The sequence below is a fragment of the Micromesistius poutassou genome, assembly GCF_964030765.1.
Source record: "Micromesistius poutassou genome assembly, chromosome: 5".
NCBI classification, from domain to species: Eukaryota; Metazoa; Chordata; class Actinopteri; order Gadiformes; family Gadidae; genus Micromesistius; species Micromesistius poutassou.
The window spans coordinates 184147-206043 of NC_140275.1; the positions used below are offsets into that span (position 1 = coordinate 184147).

General features: G+C 46.8%; 2 protein-coding genes across 3 annotated transcripts; one reads left to right on the forward strand and one right to left on the reverse strand.

Annotated features, from left to right (window-relative positions):
* Window positions 1-625: 625 nt before the first annotated feature.
* Window positions 626-4624, reverse strand: wdr54 (WD repeat domain 54). Its single transcript, XM_084468744.1, has 10 exons — window positions 4592-4624; window positions 4035-4303; window positions 3817-3879; window positions 3322-3388; window positions 3098-3154; window positions 2846-2973; window positions 2546-2646; window positions 2076-2238; window positions 1099-1173; window positions 626-1011 (listed from the first exon to the last, which is right to left on the reverse strand). The coding sequence occupies exons 2-10, from the start codon at window positions 4257-4259 to the stop codon at window positions 880-882; spliced, it is 1011 nt and encodes a 336-aa protein (XP_084324870.1). The 5' UTR covers window positions 4260-4303; window positions 4592-4624; the 3' UTR covers window positions 626-879.
* Window positions 4625-7609: 2985 nt separating this feature from the next.
* nol6 (nucleolar protein 6 (RNA-associated)) lies at window positions 7610-21586 on the forward strand. Of its 2 annotated transcripts, XR_014633449.1 has the most exons (28): window positions 7610-7736; window positions 8133-8348; window positions 8550-8666; window positions 8758-8937; window positions 9072-9240; window positions 9566-9700; window positions 9863-10026; window positions 10240-10360; window positions 10478-10536; window positions 10872-10973; window positions 11072-11187; window positions 11540-11717; window positions 11918-12040; window positions 12164-12312; window positions 12984-13059; window positions 13198-13338; window positions 13488-13605; window positions 13860-14014; window positions 14849-15012; window positions 15512-15664; window positions 15861-15958; window positions 16541-16665; window positions 19053-19142; window positions 19429-19629; window positions 19907-20008; window positions 20594-20785; window positions 20997-21075; window positions 21541-21586. XR_014633449.1 is itself a non-coding variant. In XM_084467611.1 (26 exons), the coding sequence occupies exons 2-26, from the start codon at window positions 8133-8135 to the stop codon at window positions 20741-20743; spliced, it is 3402 nt and encodes a 1133-aa protein (XP_084323737.1). In that variant the 5' UTR covers window positions 7610-7736; the 3' UTR covers window positions 20744-21234. The 2 variants fall into 2 exon arrangements, 1 of the variants encoding a protein (XP_084323737.1); XM_084467611.1 differs by lacking the exon at window positions 21541-21586 and having other exon boundaries at window positions 20594-21234.
* Window positions 21587-21897: the final 311 nt, after the last annotated feature.

Consider the following 21897-nt stretch of genomic DNA (forward strand, 5'->3'; position numbering starts at 1 on the left):
TTTCACTTTATCCTTCTACGAATCAGCAAAGCATACCCTATCTACCTTATTATGTCAAGGTCACAGGAGAAGCAAGGTTCAACTGTAAAGAAAGATCACTTCACATTGTCAAAAAAGAAAAAGGTTTGATAGGAGAAACAATTTGAGAATTTTTCAAGCATTTGATTGCATGTGATTTTATGTGTATTTATGTGTGTTTTATATTACGTCATGCTCTGACTCTGATACAATGTCAAGTTTTCACTTCCTTTACCAAGAGCCCCATCTACTGGCAAATACGTGATGTGCAATAAAAGTGCACATTCTTTGTAAAAACAAAACTAATACTCAACCAAATCCATCTATGATTAATTCAACGAGATGCTTCATAAATACGTTTTAATCTTGATTTATAGCCGTGTAGACAATCATACTGAATACACTTCTTACTTTGTTCTAGAATAAACAAAGCACTTCAACAAAATGCCTCAACCACCAGCAACACAAAGTGCATTATGACATGAGGAGGTATACCTCCTCATCATGTTATGACATGAGGAGGTATACCTCATCAACGTGTTATGACATGATGAGGTATACCTCATCATGTCATAACATGATGAGGCATACTATAAAATAACACTGACTTTATGGTGAACATTGTTGATATTAATGAAATAATTTGTTTGTGGGGAATATCAACTTCACCATAACAACAAAATAAAACAAAAACCAAGAAACATACACAACGTTTATACATTCTCTGCAACTCGTTTTGTTAATTCTCCGGACTGGGCCCTACCTGACCACCAGCAGCTATTAAACATCCACTGGTCTTACTGGTCCCCAGTGCTCCTGGAGTCTCCCCTGTGTCGACAGAGTACGATGTAGCACTATGTACTATGTCTGTGTGTAGCGGATGATCTCGCTGAGGTCGTAGCCCGTCACCCCGAAGGCGTAGCCGTCGCCGTCACAGAACTTGGCGCCGCAAATCTGAGTGTCCGTCACACACTCATTGTACATATGGGAAATCTAGAAGGAGATACAAACGCAGTGATATTTAACCATGAACTGTACACTGCTGTACACTACTGAACACACTAACTGGAGGAAGGGTACCTCCACGGTGTTGGACTCTGGTGTCATCGTCAGGTGCCACACTCTGACGAAAGAATCTTCGGCTGCAGACAAAAGCTGAAGCACATGAACAGCGTTACACGAATGCACACAGAATTGACTACAAGCTGCCAAGCTACAAGTTATTTAAGCAATAGATCACGACAGGCTGTGGTATGTTCTCATCCCCTTAACTGTGGTATAATGAGAACATACCACTGACTGAAGTGATCTATTGCTTTTATAAAACGGTTACGTAAGTATGGCGAAATTAAAGTCATTGACACCCTCAATTTTGAAAAGCGAGAAAGTCGGAAAAGCTTTTTTTTTAACAAAAAAGTAGTCCCTCCTGGCTGCCGGCAAAGTGTACGGCGGTTGCTATGCAACACACTGTAGCGTCCTTCAGAGAGAAGGCTAGAGACGGTAGCTTGGTTCGCCGACAATTTAGCCTTCTATGGAGTTCACTCAGCATGTGCCTTTGCTTTACAACATTTCCACCCTCTCCATCAATCAACATGTTTTTAGGCTTCAGTGAACTATGCTATTGCTTTTATATATAAATAAACAACAGTTCAAGTTAGGCGCGGAGTGATACTGAACTCTGTAAACTGAACGGGCGTCATAGCTGTGTGTATACTCTCAATAGACAACAGTTGGGAACCAATCAGATCGCTTGATTTAAGCCACCCATTTTATAATTTGTGATAAATAACATTCACAGTTACAGTGTCACGATGCCAGTCAACAGTGGGAAGTGTTAGACCACTAAGGCCAGCCATGCTAAAAGTGTCCACACTCAAGGTGTTGTAAGATGGGTTAGGATAAAAGCATCCACCCAAGCACAGGTATAATTACAGTACGGTCTGTTGTGGTATAATTACAGTACGGTCTGCTGTGGTATAATTACAGTACGGTCTCTTGTGGTATAATTACAGTACGGTCTGTTGTGGTATAATTACAGTACGGTCTGTTGTGCTTACCAGCCCGGAGAAAGGGGCGATATCAAGCGAGTAGATCCAGCGAGCATGAGCGTTGACCTCTGCATGCAGGATCCCAGTCACAGCCTCGTACAGACGGATCTGCCCAGTGCCGTAGCCCGCCACCACCGTGCCCTTCCACAACTTGACTGATGAGCAGCTCATGCTGAAGGGGGTCGTAGCCCGACAGGGGGAGGGTGGGGACAGAGGCCGACGGGGGAGTGGAACATAAGACGAGGTCAGGCATGAGGAGAAAAGCTAGAGGACCAAGAAGGAGATTTTACTGATGCAACTGATGCTATTATAACATAGACTAGTCTGGAATAAATAATAATGATGAAACTTAAACATAATAAAGGGGTAATGAAGCAATGCGTAAGAAAAAATAAACCTGTGATGAATAGTGTTGATAATAAATGGGACTGAATGACACAATCTACAGACTCTAAAACGGAGAGGTGGTGCAAACTTACTCAAAGCCAGTGATCTTGTTGAGCAGCTGGAATTCCTCCCCAGACTTCCACACACAGAGCGTTCCAGTATCATCTGCACTGACCATGTCAGCAATACACTCCTAAATTTAAAAAACAGAATCATTGTGCAGATAGCACTGTGGTAAGGGTACTAAATGACTTCATAAGAATGTAATCCATTATGTAACTTTAAGATTGTGTTTTACAATGTATTAAACAACATTCATATTGGATAGACAACCATACAGTATATATAGCATATTCAAAGGTGAATAAGAGGGTTGTTTAGCTGTGGTCTACCTGACTGCCAGAGCACTCTGATGCCATGTCTGTGATGGACTCCTTGTGTTCGTCCAACACCTCAGACAGGGTGATGTTGCCGCCTTTACTGGGGACGTCAAACACTAGGATCCCCCCAGACGCGTCCCCTGGACGGAGATCAGAGAACCAGAAGGTAGCATGAGTAGAAAACATCATCCAAAGCTTCTCAAAGTAAGGACAGAAATAACCCAGATACTGCCTGTACAGTAAGTACAGTGAGAGAACACTCACCTACACATATGTAACTCTCTCTCACTGCTGCTATCCCTCTGGCAAACACTGCCTGAGCTGGGGTAGAAATAGGTAAATAATGATTTATAAGGCTAAAGCATATTTGAAAAAAATACAATGTTATCATAAAATAAGCAAACACTAGTTATAGGCAGCCAAAATTGTCACTGAAACACGGGGCAAAATGTTACAACTATTTGTATTAGTTTCATTTGAACAGACACCTGTAGCGGATTCCGGGGTGTCCAGGGCATGCCAGTACACCATGATGGAGCCATCAGACTCATACATCTGAAACAACAGCATGGAAGAGCCATGTGTTAGAGTGCAGGGCAGTGTACACACACAGTCACACTCACAAAGACACACACACACAGACACCACACACACAGACACCACACACACACACACACACACACACAGACACACACAGACAGACACCACACACACAGACACCACACACACAGACACACAGACACCACACACACAAACAGACACCACACACACAGACACACACACACACACACACACACACACACACACACACACACACACACACACACACACACACACACACACACAGACACCACACACACACACACACACACACACAGACACACAGACACCACACACACACACACACACACACACACACACACACACACACACACACACACACACACACACACACACAGGGAGAGAGAGAGAGCCATAACAACCTGAATGCCCTTCTGGGATGTGAGCACCAGCAGGTCACGAGAGGGAAGAACACACCAGGCTGCCTGTCACAGAACGGATGTTGATGGTTGAAAACAAAGTCAACAGAAGAGATACATACATCCACAATATGCACGCACACACGCACACGCACACGCACACACACACACACACACACACACAAATAAATGAACTAATGAATGTATGAATGGCGGCTGACCTGCATGATGAGAGAGGTGCTGGTGGCCACATTGGGCTCCTTGGACTGCAGCTGGCGGTGGGAGGTGTTCAGGCCGTCCCAGGACGCGCTGACGATGCTCACCGTGTTGGCATGGACCACCGTGAAGAGGGTGAGGCTCCGCGGGGAGATGCGCAGCACGCTCAGGTTGTTGTGGAGTGCCGAGGCGCTGTTCTTGATCTGGATGCTCTTCTCTTTACGGTACATCTTGTTGATAAGGGCGACCTGTTGTTCGTTTGAAGAACAATGACCTGAAGGACAGAGTCAGACAGGCACGATTGGCTTTTTACCATGGGGATTTTATAAGGGATAGTTAATACACTAAAACACCAATTCTTTACGGAGGTTATCGGTGAACAAGTATTTCAGGGTGCCAGCGGTAAGCTCGTTAAAGTAAAATGTACAACTACAACTACATGATGTAAAAGGTAACGCAAGCTCTTAGATGATCGGATCTAACCGATATCTTAAGCAGAAGTTCAGTGTACAATGGTCAAACCGATCGATAATGATCGGGTGTGTGAGCCATGTGAGCTTACGGTAGGTAACCCGTTTAGGAGAGGCTCTCCTCCTCCGCGTCCTCTGCAGCCATAGAGACGCAGCTCTGCGTAACGCGTCACCAAACCACGTGTCGCGTCGACGTCGGTTGCTTGGCAACTCCACTAACAAAAGCAAGACACACCGTGGGGGAAAAAGGCAAAATAAAAGTCCTAAAACATTTAAAAGCGCCTGGCATTCAGAGGGTAGGTCTTCTTTAAAAACGTTTGCCGTGATGTCCACCTTTAAAAAGGAGAAGGTCACGTTGAGGTAACTTACTGGTAATAACATGTGGTTCCTTTCTCTCAGTGGGGAGTAAAGGTAAGTGAGTGTGTAACTCTTGGTGTGTTACTTATAAGCAACAACAAAAACAGGAAAAGTCAAAAGCAGCTTTGGAAGATCTCTCAAAACTACACTACAGGAGGACATGATTTGACATGTTTTATCAACCGTTGTTTCCCATTCTTCAAGCCTCTAAGATGTCGCGCTCTGCATCCAAGTCCCGCGCAGAGACCCGGGGCCCCAAGGCCTCTGTCCCAGCGGCCCCTCTGCAGAGCCCGGGGCCCCCCGTGGAGGAGGGCCTGTTCCCCGGGCCCCTGACCCAGACCCAGTGGCAGGCCCTGCTGAGGCTGGAGGACACGGGCGTGGTTGTCCAGAAGGTCGTGGAGGACCTCCTGGGCAGGGCCATGGAGCGATGCCTCCAGATACACGTCGGCCGACAGGTGACGCCTGGACCTGAGTGCATTCTCCAGTCAATCATACAAATGGATATTTCCACATGTGACTCCTTTACCCCCAAGCCTCTGTGGTAAAACCTGCCTCTCTGTTCAGCTGGTGGCCTTCACCGTCTCCTGGGCCCAAGGCCTCCTGGTCCCGGCCATGGAGCTGGTGCTCCTGGACCGGGACCCAGGAGACGGAGTGGAGGAGGCCTTCTGCACCGCTGAAGATCCACAGCCGGTGCCTTCGCCCATAGACTGCTGGGGCCAAGGCTGTGTGCCTGTTGTGGCCATCGCTCCTCCTCCTCCTCACAAAGTATGCTCTGCCATTTCAAATTAAATGTACTGCCGCTTGGTTTATTGCTGTCCCGTATCTTTCAGCTGTGATACCCAAATTTCCCATCTGCAATTAATAAAGAAGTTATTAATACAGTAATACTAGTATTTACTATTATATCATTGCATGTAGTGCTTTTTAAAACAGCTAAAGTGCTTTACATATAGTGACTGTGTATGTGTGTGTGTGTGTGGGGGGGGGGGTGACTGTGTGTGTGTGTGTGTGTGTGTGTGTGTGTCCACTACTGTAGCTCATCTTATCTTTGGTTTTAACAGGGGCCCGCCCTGCCCAGGGGCCCAGCTGAAATGTTACGCGGCTCAAACGTAACAAAGAAACCTCACAGATAACAAGTGAAGGACAAAGTGGCCGTAACAGAAGGAGAGAGGATCAGATCCCAGCCCTCACTGAGCACTCACTCCTACGCCACCAGGCAAAAGCAATAGAAAGACAAAAATGAAGATTCTGCTGAATCCAAATACGGCGGCTCAAGAACCAGTCACCAACACTGGCCGTTTCCCGGTAACACAGGAAGAGGAGGCTTCATTCACTTCCTTCTATACGTCTGAGGACAAGCAGTCCGTGTCACAGAGACATCATGTCCTCCAGCTGCTCCCTAAAAGACAGACCATACATGGACTTCCTGTCCGAGGGCACAAGTACAACCAACAGCGCGCGGTGACAACCAGCATGAAGCTCAACACCTCTGAAGAATAATGGTGTGTTCCAGACACCTCGGACACCAGCCTTCCGAGTTGCACTTGTGACGTAATTTCCTGTCTCGTAGCCATTCTAGCGTTCCCGTTGGGTCTTTGTGATGGCGTCACGTCATTGGCTAGTCGTTGTTATTGTTAGCTACATTAGCCTCTTTAGCAAACCAGCTCGAAAACAAACAACACAACTTTACATTGTATCGCAGGCACAGCAAGACCGTGCAATGCATACATTGGTGACCGGAATAAAGTAGAAATGTAACCAAGTGTGTAAGAGCATTTAAAATCGACATTAAAATGACCAACGTGGTACAAATACAAAGAAAACCAATCTCTTTACGGGCGCAGCCATGTTTGTTGTTGAGTCGTACGGCCTCACTGAGTGGGACCGACCACCAGGGGGCGCTCCTCCGTGAAATGCCTCATTTACACCTTACGACTAACGCCATACCATACCGATGGATAGCACCACAACGCCGCACCCTGATCTGGGACTGACCTTTGTTACATATTTTTAAATAATAAAAGTACACTAAGAAGAATGGGATGCGAGGAGCTGTTGGTGGCATTGTTGTAGAACATGCACCTGTGTGTCTATGTGAAAAGTGATCAATCAATTTAAATGTCATTTTCTTTTGAAAGGCAAAATAATAATTTGTCTGCATGTGAAAAAAGTAAAGCCTAAGTTGTTGTTATTTGTAAAATATATTTTATTTTGCCCCTAACCCTAACCCAAGTAATAATCATTAGCGTTGACAAGAAAAGTAAGCTTTTAAATAGTCCTAAACAATTACACGCTAATGTTGGTGAATTCTGAAGAAATGTATCTCAATTTCTTCAGAATGATTTGATTAAATCAGTTAATCTATTATTACATCGACAAAGATTAAGCAAAGTGTAGCAGTGATGACCATAATTAAAGTCCACATTCAAATTCAAACTAATTAAAAAGCTTGATGGGAAATAAGAAAATTATTTTAAAAAAAAAGACATGTTTTTAGTTTATAAATATATCATACATTTTTCAACTGCCTTTATTAAACATACTGTCGCTGTCGTAAATAAACTTAATACTTAATACGATAATTAATTTGAGAAATATGGTAGAAATAAAGTCGTGGGTGACGTCATAGGCAGTGCTCATGCAACCAACCTAGTTTAAGTATCCCGGAAGTCTGTGGTACAAACAGCCAATCATTATTCAGGAAAGAGGCGTCTGCACCAATCCGCAAAGGTTTAGTACTAACCCTAGTCTAGCACGTTTGTATGACCCTCTGCACATGTGTCCGAATTGTAACACAACTTGAGAACACCAATAATTGAACAGAATTGAAATACATTAGAATTTAAAAGCGATACTATCGCAGAAAGAGACAAAGACAAGGTAAGGATAGAACGTAGAATAAACAAAAATGTACATATTGTTGCTATTTTGATTCACAAACGGTCGATACCTTGATACCATATACACGGGATATGGAGTCGCGATGACTTGTTTCTGGTCTTAACTGTATATAACAACTTAACGATCAAATCACGTCATCTTGTACTGCTGGTGACGCCAGAAGCGGTCCAGTCTTGATTTAAAACAGTTATCACTCATGATCACATTCTCAGGGAGTGAGTTCCAATCAGCTACAATTCTTTGGCTGAAGAGTGAGCCTCGCACATCGAGCCTAAACCAGGCTTGTGGTGAGATTGACTCTTAACACATGTAATGTTGGAGTCAATCTCGTTATTATACAGTGTGTTATTAAATGTTATTCATGTCTTTTCACAGATGATTCCGTCAGACTCATCCCAAGCCAAGGAGGACGGCAATGGTGTTCCTGCGAAGGCCAAGCGTAGTAAAGCCGAGGACCAGGCGGAGCAGGACGCCGTCCTCCGGCCCGTGAAGCTGTCCCGGACCGAGCTCTACAAGCCCCCCACGGTGGAAGAGCTGCACCAGCTGAAGGAGGCCGAGAGCCTCTTCCACTGCAGCCTGCTTAAAATGCAGGTAAGCTGTCAACAATCACCCAAGATGTATTCAAATGCATTATTGCATTCTGTTTAGGTAATTGTACGCAATTAAATGTCACTTATGAAATATGCTACAGATAATAAAAAAAAATACTCTTAGTTACTAACAGTGTGCCTGCAAACATTTCACTGAGATAAACGTGCACTGACAGTCAACATCCGTATTGACTGAACGCAGATGGAAGAGTTGCTGAAAGAAGTGGCCCTGAGTGAACACAGGAAAAAGCAAATCGACTCCTTCGTCCAGACCCTGACCGAAGCGCTGCAGAGTGTGCCATCTTTCTCAAAAGTTGAGGTATGCAATCTCCTCAACCGGCCTCTGATTTATATTGATGCTACTGTTTTGACCATAAACCCTCTGTTAACATTCCTTCACATGTGTGCAGCTCGGTGACCTGTCCTGGCTGTCGGGTTCAGCCAAGGTCCCATTCATCATGATGCCTGCACAAAGTGCCGGCAAGTTCCATATGGCACCGCCGGCGTCTGTGGATCTTATAGGAAGTTACCCTTTGGGCACCTGCATCAAACCACGCATCACTGTGGACCTCGCAGTCACCATCCCGGCCGTAAGACATTCTTACTTTTCTCATTCATGCCTTGAGTTGAGGCAGACATGAGTTTTGATAGTCACAGATTGAGTGACACAATACAGTGACACGATACACTGATGAGCTAAATATGCTCCTTTTCTCTCCACCAGGAAGTCCTCCAAGTCAAGGACGATATGAACCAGAGATACCCGAGGAAGAGGGCCCTTTACCTAGCAGGCCTGGCTCAGCATCTCTCCTCCTCACCTGCAGTCGGAAGCATGCGCTACTCCTGCCTCCACGGGAACCGCCTGCGGCCCCTTCTTCTGCTGACCCCTTCAGGTATTTCTGCAGTTTTATAAATGTGTTTTACAAGAGTTCATGGTTGCTTTTTAAAGCAATTCATTTGACAAAGGGCAATTTTTCGGATATCTTCAGAGCTATTTTACAAATACTAGTTGTTTGTTCCCAGTCTAACGGTTACTGGGAACAAAGAGCCCTTCAGGAGTTTAGAACTGTATTGTACAATAAAATAGATCAAAAATGATTAATATGGCCAACACTGTGTTGTTGTGTCCTATTGTATTATATGTATGTATTTAATTTGTGCGTTTCTGGAATGGTCTGTAATGGCTGTATTGAAGTTTGGTGTCCCTCTCCTCTCCAGGCAAAGAGTGGCGAAGCTTCACGGTGCGTCTCCATGCGTGTCTCCCAGCCGGATACTTCAAGCCCAGCCGCTTCCACCCGCAGAGAAACAACATCAGGACCAAGTGGTACACGGGCCTGGACTCCTCAGATCCAGGTCACTGCCTTGATATGCTTCAGCTAGGGTCATCTAATGCTCATTATTATACATTGCCAGGTTGTCGTCAGTCATTCAACTTAACATTTAATTAGTGTAAAACAAGGCCTTGTCTCACTCCCTCTTGTCTCTCTTCCTCTCTCTCACTGTCTCCATGTGTAGAGAGCCCCGATCCGCCCACACCACATTACAACAGCTCCGTTCTAGGGGACATGCTGCCCAGAGCCCACCTCCAGTTCCTCTCAGCCGTCAGCTCTCAGTGTCCAGCGTTTGCCGAAGGAGTGGCCTTGATCAAAGTCTGGCTGCGTCAGAGGGAACTCGATCAGGTGTGCAGGAGAAACAAACATTATTTCAGTCCATAATTGGATTTTCTTTTCTGGTGATAAGGCAGAATGTATCTCTCGCCACGTCCGGGGGGGCCAGTCTCTATCGGCGCTCGACAATGTGTTTTTAAAGTAAATCTGTTGAGTTGGTTTGTATGAAACATGTCGTCATTGGTGGTCTCACTGTTGCATTTCTACTACATGATTTTCCCACAGGGAGCGGGATGTTTCAATGGCTTCCTGGCTTCCATGACTTTGGCGTACCTTCTGAGTAAACACAGAGTCAACAACAACATGACAGCCTATCAGCTGCTCCGGAACACGCTGCACTTTCTGGGTGAGCTGATTCTGAAATCGCTGCATTCCATTGCACCAATTGAGATATGGAATTATTTGTACTTGTTTTCAATAGTCTGCTGGTTCTTGATCCATGCCTTTTTATGTTCATTCCTAGCTACCACAGACCTGACGGAGACTGCAATTACCCTAGCGAGGAAACCAGACTCAACTGCAGTGAGTAATGCAGTGAAGAGGCTGGGCTAGTCTAGTTGTTCTCCATTGTCACCCTCGAAGATCACATAAAGGAACCATATTGTGAAATCAAATAATTGTAGTGAACCAGAAAATATTAGTATTAATATCTATAGTATATATGGTTGTATGTATGTCACCAGGCTTTGAACACATACATGGACACTGAGATGATGCAGTATCTCATGTGTTGGGTAGTGATCTCCTTTCCAGGCACAGGTCGTTCCTTTGCGTTTGTTTTGACGTGATTCATTGCAGTGACTGTTCCACGCAGTAGCCTTACCTGTGACTCTTGATCTCCCCGGCGCTTCCTGCAGCCATCCCTGCCAGAGTTCCAGGATGCCTTCCAGGTTGTGTTTGTCGACCCCTCCGGACACCTGAACCTGTGTGCTGAAATGACAGCATGCACCTACAAACAGGTGGGCCTTTAGTTGTTTCATTTTGGTCGACACTTGGGTTTATTCAGGACGAATTCTCAAAGCGACTGATCCAACCTCCGCTCCGTCTGTATGGCCAGGTGCAGCATGAGGCCTCCCTGTCCATGCAGTTCTGGGACGATGCCACGGTGAACGGCTTCCATGCCCTCCTCATGACCCCCAAGCCCCTGGAGAGGACCAGCGACCACATCTTCCAGTAGGCCTTTTTATATTAGTATTATTGTGCTTCAAGGCATGTATTCAGATATGATCAGAGGTTGGTGACCACAGGCCCCCCAGGCGGCTTCTGCTTTCACCACCAGGTTATTGCCTACAGTAACTACTGTCCTGGATATCCATTGGAACTACTGCAGGGAGCTCTCTGTGATGTAGTAGCGTCTACAAAAATCTAGTTTGATCCAGCATCGGGAAATACTACACAAAACTGTAAAATAGGAACTGGGGTGCGTTGTACATCGCCAATAACGGCGTCAACGTGTTTCAAGCTGTATTCCTTTACTATGCGCACACGTTTATCCGGCCACCCCCTGTGTTTACATCCTGTTTAGACTCCTGGAGCTGGTCAAGCTTCAAGCCAGCTGTAAGAAGCTGAACCTGCTCAGCGAGCTGCTGGACCACAGTGGGAACTATGTCCGCACGATGCTGCCCTACATCCTGTCCCTCCTCCAACAAGGACTAGGCCAGAGAATCCTCCTCCTGACCCACTCCCTCTCACCGGACCCAGAGGTCAGCAGGACTGTTGTTGTCGGGGTCAACAATGCACACGTGACTCAGTCCTCTCTTTCCATAGTTCTTGTTTAAAAAGTTCTGTTTGGTGATACCAGGTCACATTGAGGTACGGTGTTCCACTGCCACCGAGGTCTCTGAATGTGTTAGCGTTGATGTAAAGCATTGACTGACATCTCACTGACTGTTTGGTTTTGTAGTGGGCGGTGGAGGCTGAACCCCCAAAGCACAAAGCCCAGCCTCCGCTCTCGTTCGGCCTGATCCTCAGACCCCATTACGCCGCCTCAGCCCTGGAGAGGGGCCCGCCGGCAGACAGCCCCAAGGTGTGTGTGAGAGTATACAAGTGTCTAATAATGTTTCCATTTCCGCACTTTGATGCTTTCTTTATGCACCCGTTGGCCATTAATATTGTTGTCATTAATCTATTGTTTCCATTCTTGTCCCAGGCAGCAGAGTTTCGCGAGCTGTGGGGGCCGCGCTCCGAGCTGCGGCGCTTCCAGGACGGGGGCATCACGGAGGCGGTGCTCTGGAGCGGAGAGAGCGTCTGTGAGAAGCGGCTGGTCCCCAGGCAGATTGTCACTCACCTGCTACAGCTGTAACATAATCCTGTCCTATTATTATATATTCATTAGGGATGCACCGAAATTTCGTCCACCGAAAATTTTCGGTGGCCGAAACAACACGGGCGAAACAGGAAATTGTGATGACGCAAACAAAAACCGCGGCCAGCACACGCTTGTGCCAGCACACAAATGACACCTCTAGCTAAATGTAGTAATCTAGAGAACCAGCTACAACCTTGTTTTCATCCAAACGAGCCGTCTTTAGCGACGGCTCGCTATGAGACAGCTTCTATGAGCTGTCGGCTATCAGCCGCGAGTTTAGGGACCGTCCGCAAAGTGCCGACAGCTTCTATGAGCTGTCGAGCTTAGGGACCGTCCGCAAAGTGCAAAACGGAAAACGGTGTTGTTTTTTCAGTGCTAAATAAATATTTTTATACTTTTAATAATTAATTGATTTATTCTTTGAATTGCAATGCCTTGATTTTAGTGAGGTTAGTACACAGTCATAACTATTAATGCAATGGTAGGCCTACTAATAATTGGCATAATAATTTATTTCGGTTTTCGGCCTTGGTTTCCTCATTTTCGGTTTTCGGTTTCGGCCAAGAATTTTCATTTCGGTGCATCCCTAATATTCATTTAAGCAATTGAAACCAATGCTGTGAATAAAGCCTTTTAAATAATAGATGTATTCTCCTCACAGTCATGCAGATATTCCAGAATCCTGTGTGAGATACGTCGGGGCCATGATGGATGAGGTCATCAACATGAGCCACGATGTACGGTTGCTGTTTTTGTACTTTCTGTGACTGACCAGATGGGGGCGTCGGTCTTATGATTGTTTGCTAAGTACATGTTTTTGTGTTAAATCAAGCTGAACCTCCAATAACAAATGAGATGTATTTATTTTTTTGAAGGTGCCTGGTACCGGGGAAGAAGAGAGTTTAAAGGTGGTTCAGTCCTACGACGACCTGAGTAGGAAGCTGTGGAGGCTGGAAGGTCTGCCCCTGTCCGTCACCGCCGTCCAGGGGGCCCACCCAGCCCTCCGATACTCACAGGTGAGCCCTGCTTCTGATTGGTCCACTGTTATTACGACACATTAACTAAAGCGTGTTTACAAGCAGCTGGTATTGGGCTGTGTGTATGGATCTGTATATTGTGAGTCTTATGCTGTATGAACTGTCTATATGAACTATGGCATTTCTAGGTCTTTCCCCCGGAACCACTGAAGTTGGACTACTCTTTCTTTGATAAAGAAAAGAGTTCCCGATCACTTTTGCCCAAAGAGGGTAAACCTTGCCCTGCCTATATCACACCCATCACAGGTACGTTTGAGAAAGTAATCCAATGTCATACGAGTCTTTGAGGTGGAAGACACAGCTTACCAAACATCTCAAATATGTACACCTCCTAAGAAGCAATCCAATTTTAAATTGTTTTTTTGTGCTGTTTGAACTGCTCTTGCCTGACTTTATGAATACAGAAAAAAAACGTTTAATATAAAGAGGGTTTAAGTTCGCCCAAAGCACAATGTTACGGCCATGTGTCTAACGATGGGGTCACCATGGTTACCCTGTAGTGGTGTGTCACATGGAGGGCAGTGGGAAGTGGCCCCACGACCGCGTGGCCATCCGCCACCTCAAGGCGGCCTTCCACGTCAGCCTGGGGGAGCTGCTGAACAAGGAGCACGGCTACACCTGCAGGCCCTGCCCCGCCCACCTGGACCTCTGGAAGGTACACGCTGCACCACACAACTCTAGAAGGCTAGAAAACCAATCGGTCCACGATACCGTTGGTTTATCATAACTGCATGCAGCACAATGCAAGTGACACTAAAGCCTGGAGTACAGAGAGCGCAATTCTCATTCTTATTTGTAGAGATGCTCCGGTCATCATTTTTGCGTCGGATCAACGATTACCAATCACCAAAATCATGATCTGCCGATCACTGCCGATCACAGAATGGCAGGGGAATGGGAATCTATTATCTATAATTTGGATAGGCGGCAAGCACCAGTTTCTGTTCCAATACTCTTTATTTTTTCTCTTTGGATCCCCTGTGACTGAAACATGTCGCTCAATGCGTTCATCAAAGCCTCCGTAGAATGTGACTGTCATATACGCTTCTGAAATGTGCCTGCGCGTATACTGCTGTATTTACGGTACTGAAATGTGCCTGCCACATACTGAGCTATGCAAGTGCTCCGTAAACTAAACTGAACGTTAAACTGCCTCCTTTGCCATCATTACAGCGACCCCCCCTGAGATCCTGGCAGTGTAGCACTATGTTGTAGACGGGAGAACTCATGCTGCCGATCAATGGAAGCATCTCTACTTATTTGTAGGAAGAACGACCCAACAAAAATGGCATTAAATGGAGCAAAGCCAATGGAGCAGGGCAGTATTACTCCCCTTCCTTTGGACTCGACTCTACTTTGGTCACAAAGAGTAAAACAACTGTCCGTGTGCCCATGGGTTTAAGGCAATGATGATAATTGGAAGAGTAAGTGTCATCTAAAACATAGGTGTACCCAGCTATTGGTTAGCTGACCCTTCGTGTTCCTCCAGGACGGCTACGCCTTCCGCGTCCACGTGGCGTACCAGCGCGAGCCCCAGGTTCTGCGGGAGAGCGTGAGCCCTGAGGGGCTGCTGGTGGTCCGGGACAACGAGGCGGCTCAGGCCCTGGAGCTGGCCACCGTGCACCGGCCCCTCCTCACCAGCAGCTTGCATGGGTACGGCTCCTTCTGGTTACCCGGGCAACCTCAACCTCAACCAACCTACCCCCGGTCCCATGCCTTTAGGCCAGCGGTTGTTTCAACAGTCACAGGTCTCAAGCAGAATTCAACGTGCAATTCATTCCCTTCAAGCATTCTGCAGTGTTGGATTGTTATGGTTGATTCAGACATCATCTCTTTATAATAATAACGGGTGCAAATATCCACCTTAAGTAATAATCATCGGAGGGCATGAGTTAATGGATGTTAAAAGCATATTGAACCTGCACTATCATTTTTCCGCTGCAGCTATTTCCTCGCATTAATGATTGCTGGTACTAGAAGCTTCTCAAGGTGAAACCCGGGTCAATCCAGGCAGACCGCCCCCCACCATTAGAGGATCTCTCACAGCAGCCCACGCTGTAGCTATAAGTGTAGCCTCACCTCCGGCCACTAGAGGTCGTAGTGAGAAACGTTTAAAGGTCTTGTTTGTACCCTAACCTGAGCGGCTCCGCAGGCTCCAGCAGCAGCACCCCTGCTTCGGCGCCGTCTGCCGCCTGGCCAAGCGCTGGCTGGGGGCCCAGCTGCTGAGCGACGCCATCGGGGAGGACGCCGCCGACCTGCTGGTGGCCTCACTCTTCCTGCACCCCGCCCCCTTCACTCCCCCCAGGTAGCCACGCCCCTCTCCCTCCCCCTCCCCCTCCCAGTGTCTCGTTAGTAGGTCATGTGACCAGTGTTTACAGGTAGCCACGCCCCTCCCCCTCCTTCGTTAGTAGGTCATGTGACCAGTGTTTACAGGTAGCCACGCCCCTCCCCTCCCAGTGTCTCGTTAGTAGGTCATGTGACCAGTGTTTATTGGCCCACAGCTCTCCTCAGGTGGGCTTCCTGCGCTTCCTCCACCTGCTGTCGTCCTACGACTGGAGGAGCAGTCCGCTGGTGGTGGACCTCAGCAGCACGCTGACAGGCACGTACACACACACACGGTGAACGCTGACAGGCACGTACACACACACACGGTGAACCAGCACGCTGACAGGCACGTACACACACACACGGTGAACGCTGACAGGCACGTACACACACACACGGTGAACCAGCACGCTGACAGGCACACACACACACACGGTGAACCAGCACGCTGACAGGCACGCACACACACACACGGTGAACGCTGACAGGCACGTACACACACACACGGTGAACCAGCACGCTGACAGGCACGTACACACACACACGGTGAACCAGCACGCTGACAGGCACGTACACACACACACGGTGAACCAGCACGCTGACAGGCACGCACACACACACACGGTGAACCAGCACGCTGACAGGCACGCACACACACACACGGTGAACCAGCACGCTGACAGGCACGTACACACACACACACGGTGAACCAGAACGCTGACAGGCACACACACACACACGGTGGTGAACCTCAACAGCACTGACACCTCAATGCTTTTTCATCATTTGAGTTGTTTTTTTACCCATGCCTCGTTAAAAGAGTCTAATTGTTGTGTGGCCTCCTCCTCCCGGGCAGCGGCCGACTACACGGACATCAAGAAGGGCTTTGTGGCCGGCAGAGACTCCCTGCCCGTCATGTTCATAGCCACGCCCAGCGACAAGAAGCTGTCCCTGTGGACCAAGCGTGAACCTAGCGTACAGGTCAGTCTCAACCCCAACAGTACAGCATTATGTTGGCTTACCGCCATTTAGTCACACTTCAAGTTACAAAAAACAGAGGGACCACATATTTACAGACATAAATGAATGCATGGACTTCACAAACAGCGGTGTAAAAGAGTGTTACATGTCCTCGGCAGAAAGCAGTCACACTGCAGAGAGACGGCCACGGTGCAGGGAATTATTACCAGGGAACGATCCTTCAACAGCTCAACATCTGTCCTTGGTGTCTTACTCATAAAGCTCTAGTGCTGAAACGATTCGGCGACGACTCAAAAGTACTAAGTTACTCTATATAAACGTCAACATAAGACAAATTCCAAGTCCGAAGAATGGATGCAGCTCTGCTTTGAGTCTAGTGGGGGGGGTTACACACGGATGCACGGTAACTTTTTTTTTTAATCGATACCGATAACTTTCAGCTCCTAAAGGCCGATACCGATATCAATAACCGAGAACACACACACATATATATATATGATCATGACATTGTTGCTCAGACATCAGTAGAATCAACGGGGGGTTTATGGGGGCGGGCTTGCAAGGGGCGGGATATGATGTAGGCTCCACGACGGCCCCTGTCACTCAGGTGTGTTTTGGTCTGACCGCAGCAACGGAGGCAGAATGGGCAGAACTCATCGCCATCATCTTAAATGTTGCTGCAGCGATGCATCATATATTCCGTTGCATCCACAACATCCGTATCGATTGATGAAATATTGGAGCATTGGAGTCACAGACAAATAGAAGAAATGACGAATAAGAAAGGCGTCGCAAATGACTGCGTTACCGGAGGAAGAGCGTCTTTTTTTACTTCATTTCACATCAAACACTGGGACAAATGTAGTTGATCTCTGTGTTTAACTGAGAAAACAGGGAGTGGAAGGACGGGACCCTATAATGTTCAGCTAACTGTCAATAATAAGTGTTACGAGAGTTAGCGCATGTGTGTGCGCGAGAATGGCAGTGTGTGTGAGTGGACGAGTGAGGAGAGAGAGTGGTAGCGTATGTCAGTTTAGTGAAGTAATGAACGAGTCTGGTTGTCTCTGTGCCAACGTGTAAAGTTAGTGAAACTAAGAATAAAGTACCCAGCCTTTCAATAATCGGCGGCCGCTTCATTCCGACCATATTCCGACCTATAAGCAGACCTACTGCCGGTCAAAGGGAAGGGTGGTACCCCCGAGAGAACATTGACGTCTCCCCTGTGCTCTCGACTACGGTCTGGGAGCCGACAGCAGGAAAGGTGTAACATAATAAAAAATAAATATTTTCTATATACGCGTGCAGCTGTGAACTCATGTATTGTAATTGTGGGTTACTATAAGACCTTTAATTTAGCGTTAGTGGGAGCGGGGCACTGAAATTATATAGGCTATGTTATCTGGGCTATTCGTCATGATATTGGATTTATCGGAATGATGTAATAATTTATGTTATCGGCCCGATAATTATCGGCCTGATAATTATCATGCACCCCTAGTTACACACCATGGGCAATTATGCTTCATTCCTTGAGCTGGAAACCGGTTGTTGTTCAGGTGCTCCCGAACCCTGTGTAAGTCACTCTCCTGCAAAGGGTTAGGCTTAGGTTAGGGCTAGGCTTAGGTTAGGTTAGGCTTAGGTTAGGGCTCGGCTTAGGTTAGGGTTAGGGCTAGGCTTAGGTTAGGGTTAGGGTTGGGTTGGGTTAGGGTTGGGTTAGGGTGAGGTTGGGTTAGGGTGAGGTTAGGCTTAGGTTAGGGCTAGGCTTAGGTTAGGGTTAGGTTAGGGCTAGGGTTAGGTTAGGGCTAGGCTTAGGTTAGGGTTAAGGTTGGGTTAGGGCTAGGGTTGGGTTAGGGTGTGGTTAGGGTTAGGGTGAGGTTAGATGAGGTTAGGGTTGGGTTAGGGTTGGGTTAGGGTGAGGTTAGGGTTAGGGTTGGGTTAGGGTGAGGTTAGGATGAGGTTAGGGCTTTACCTCCTCATACGTACAAGGGAGAGCTCCCGCGGTTCACTGTTCAACTTTAAAAGGTTTAAGATAAACCTGATGTCAAAACCAAATGCGCCAAACAACACCATAGCAACCACCTCCACCCAACAACACCGTAGCAACCACCTCCACCCAACAACACCGTAGCAACCACCTCCACCCAACAACACCATAGCAACCACCCCCACCCAACAACACCATAGCAACCACCCCCACCCAACAACACCATAGCAACCACCTCCACCCAACACCATAGCAACCACCTCCACCCAACAACACCATAGCAACCGCCTCCACCCAACAACACCATAGCAACCACCTCCACCCAACAACACCGTAGCAACCACCTCTCAATGCTGTGGAGATGCTGGGAGATGATGTGGCCCCTTGCTGCTTTGTCCTGCAGATGATGCAGCGGGCGGTGATGCTGGCGGCGGAGAGCTTGAAGGTTCTGGAGCCCCAGTTGAAGGACGGCTCCCAGATACAGGACGTCAAGGTTGGTTCAAAACGGGCAGCGAAACGACCACTCCATGGAGTCGGACTCCACCGGGAAGATGAGACAACTGGTGCGAAAGAAGTTAACCCTAACCCTACTTACTGAGCTGATGTGAGGGTTAACCCTAACCCTTCACACCAAACGGAGAAGTCGGAGGGCACAACACAAGCTCCACTTTGTGATGGACGTCTGCATTAATGAAAGCTCTTGAATCGGTTTTCTCCGTTTTATCTATTGTGTGTTTAGAATGTGTTCAGAGCCTAATGGTGTGTTGGTGTTTGTGCAGGTGGCGATGCGGCCCCCCTTAGACGCCTACGATGTGTTGATCCACCTGCTGCCCAAGCAGGTGCCCCTGCTGCGGCGGGCCGTGGACCCCCCGCTGGTGCTCTTCAGCAGGGGGGCCCAGACCGGCAGGGCGGGGGCTCCTGGGGGGGCCATGCCCGTCATAGACTACAACCCCGTGGCTCTCTACCTGTCAGAGCTCAGGGTGCGTCCTCTTCATCTTAACTACTCCAGGGAAGCCTCGGTTAATAGGGTTAGGCTTAGTTATAGTTAGTATAACAGTTCATCAAGTAGCTGTGATCTTTTCCTTGGAAGTTATTGTGCAGTCAACTGTCGTACAATATTAAGAAACTTTGTTTCCAAGTTTATGTAATTTGTATTCACACTTTTTAAATTACTTTTTTATTAATGAGCAGAAGCAGACAAGCTGATTTTCCTTTGTTCTTAAAAAATAATAGTAATTCAAAAATGTGCCCTCCCAGGATTCATTTGGAGACTTGGCCCTGTTCTTCTGCGACCCTTACGGTGGTACGCTAATCGCCGTGTTGTGGAAGCCCAAAGCCTTCAAACCAGTGCCCTTCAAGGTGAGTGTGATATATAGTATGATATATACCCCCTGTGTAGTATAGAGGGAGCTGCAAGTTTCAACCCTCACTGATATGAGTAACTAAACTGTCTCTTATGGTGCTGTACGATTTCAGAGCTGCAATTTGAGTATAATCGGTAAGAATTGGCATAGTCATCATGTGTCAGCTATTTGTGAGCGACGTTCTCTGTTCTGGTTGGCCTTTGGATGAGCCAATAAGCAATAAACCACCAGAATGCGGGGTTTGCATAACTCCACCTCGCGGTTCCACAATCACTGTAAATCAAGGGCTCAAATGGCTTACTGCCTTTACCGCTCTCCTTGCTCATGTCTTCAATCTGGGCAATCCGTCTTGCCTGTCAATAACACTGGGTTAACGTTTCACTGGCTGAAGACCGTAGGGTGGGAGAGGGAGGACGGGGAGTGCATGTTTTTGGGGTGGTTTATTTTCAAAATGTGCTCTTTTCCACTCACTCTCTTGACAATTCTCAAATGGTACCTACAGCCGCTTTAAGATGTACTGTTATACTATAATGCCAACTGCGGCTGATGGCTAGTACTGCCTCTCTTTCTCGCCACTCAGACCTCGGAGATCAAGGCGCGGCGTGTGGAGGTGAGCGGGGAGCAGGCGTACAGCGTCCCCAACGTGGAGGCCATCGTAGAGGACTTCAGCCTGATGGGGAAGGACCTGGTCAGGGCGGTGGAGGCCAGGACGGAGAGGTGGAGCGTCTAGGAGACATGCAGCCATGCCATCGTGTCTATTATGATCTCAAAAGTATGTCCGGAAAAGTCAGACGTTGGTTGTTCTTTTCAGAACATTCTGAACATTCTCTTTGTCATTCTTATTCAGCTTTCGTATACATGTAAAATATATAATTCTAATTCAGTTTTAGTATATGTGTAGAAGAAGATGTGACATGTTTGTTATTGGAAGACTGGTTTATTAAAAGATTCTTAAATACTTCTTTCCCTTATTTCCTTCATAGATTGTAATCCGACAGGCGTTAACCGCACTAGTTAGTCGGTGAAACACAGGCCTGTCCTCAAGGTTTAGTGTGACGCCTGGTAAGAGTTCCATTTCTCAAATTACTCAAATAACACGCAAAACTAATGTTTGAGATATTAAGATCAAGAGGTGGAATAAGGCACCGGGATTTCCGTAATTGGGACATGAGAAAAAAAGATATATTTTTACTGAAACACAATGGTTTAAAAGGCTATATACTCGTCTTGTGTTAATAAAACGTGTCTGGTGTTACAAGCTTGTGTGTATATAGTACAAACTATTATCAATAAACTTAACCGTGGTTTCATGCAAGGATAATGTTCAACTCAAATGGATGCTTGTTAAATTAAACTGCCAGCTCTTGTCCAGCATTTTATTACTTATTTGTTCCCTCCTATTTTGTTCATATAACGCTTGCACACTTTTGTATTTGAATTGCAAGGTTTTACATGTTCAACCTGAATCCTTGGCAAATACCCCTGCTTGCAACCAACTGGTATCGTCCCATCCCCCTCCGTTTGTAGGAGGACATGTGATCAGCGCTTACTGGCAATGGACCACTTCTCTCCTCACATGAGATCCCTTCATCTTTCGACCGGAGGAACTCCCCCCTAGATGATAATAACACAAACACTTACTTTCAGCTCCTAGTCTTCACATTCCCAGAAGGACTACTGACCCCATGGACATTTCTAATGGCTGACAAAAACATTACAAAACATTAGAAAATGACAATGCCTGATGTGATAAGGACTATTGAAATGGATATTGGAATTAGAATAGATGGATAGTATGAACTGGGATATAATGTAGTTCATTGTTGCATGATATTTTATTTTTGTTCAAATTAACCAAGTAGTGTTTCATCATATGAATAAATG

Bases quoted from the DNA above. Each gene is read 5' to 3' on its own strand.
- wdr54 (XM_084468744.1), bottom strand. From the start codon at position 4,259: ATGTACCGTAAAGAGAAGAGCATCCAGATCAAGAACAGCGCCTCGGCA. The intron at 2,647-2,845 runs GTAGACCACAGC...TTTTAAATTTAG, and splicing joins CAGAGTGCTCTGGCAGTCAG to GAGTGTATTGCTGACATGGT. The intron at 1,012-1,098 runs GTACCCTTCCTC...ATCTCCTTCTAG, and splicing joins CAGAGTCCAACACCGTGGAG to ATTTCCCATATGTACAATGA.
- nol6 (XM_084467611.1), top strand. From the start codon at position 8,133: ATGATTCCGTCAGACTCATCCCAAGCCAAGGAGGACGGCAATGGTGTT. The intron at 12,041-12,163 runs GTGTGTGTGAGA...TTCTTGTCCCAG, and splicing joins CGCCGGCAGACAGCCCCAAG to GCAGCAGAGTTTCGCGAGCT. The intron at 14,015-14,848 runs GTACACGCTGCA...GTGTTCCTCCAG, and splicing joins CCCACCTGGACCTCTGGAAG to GACGGCTACGCCTTCCGCGT.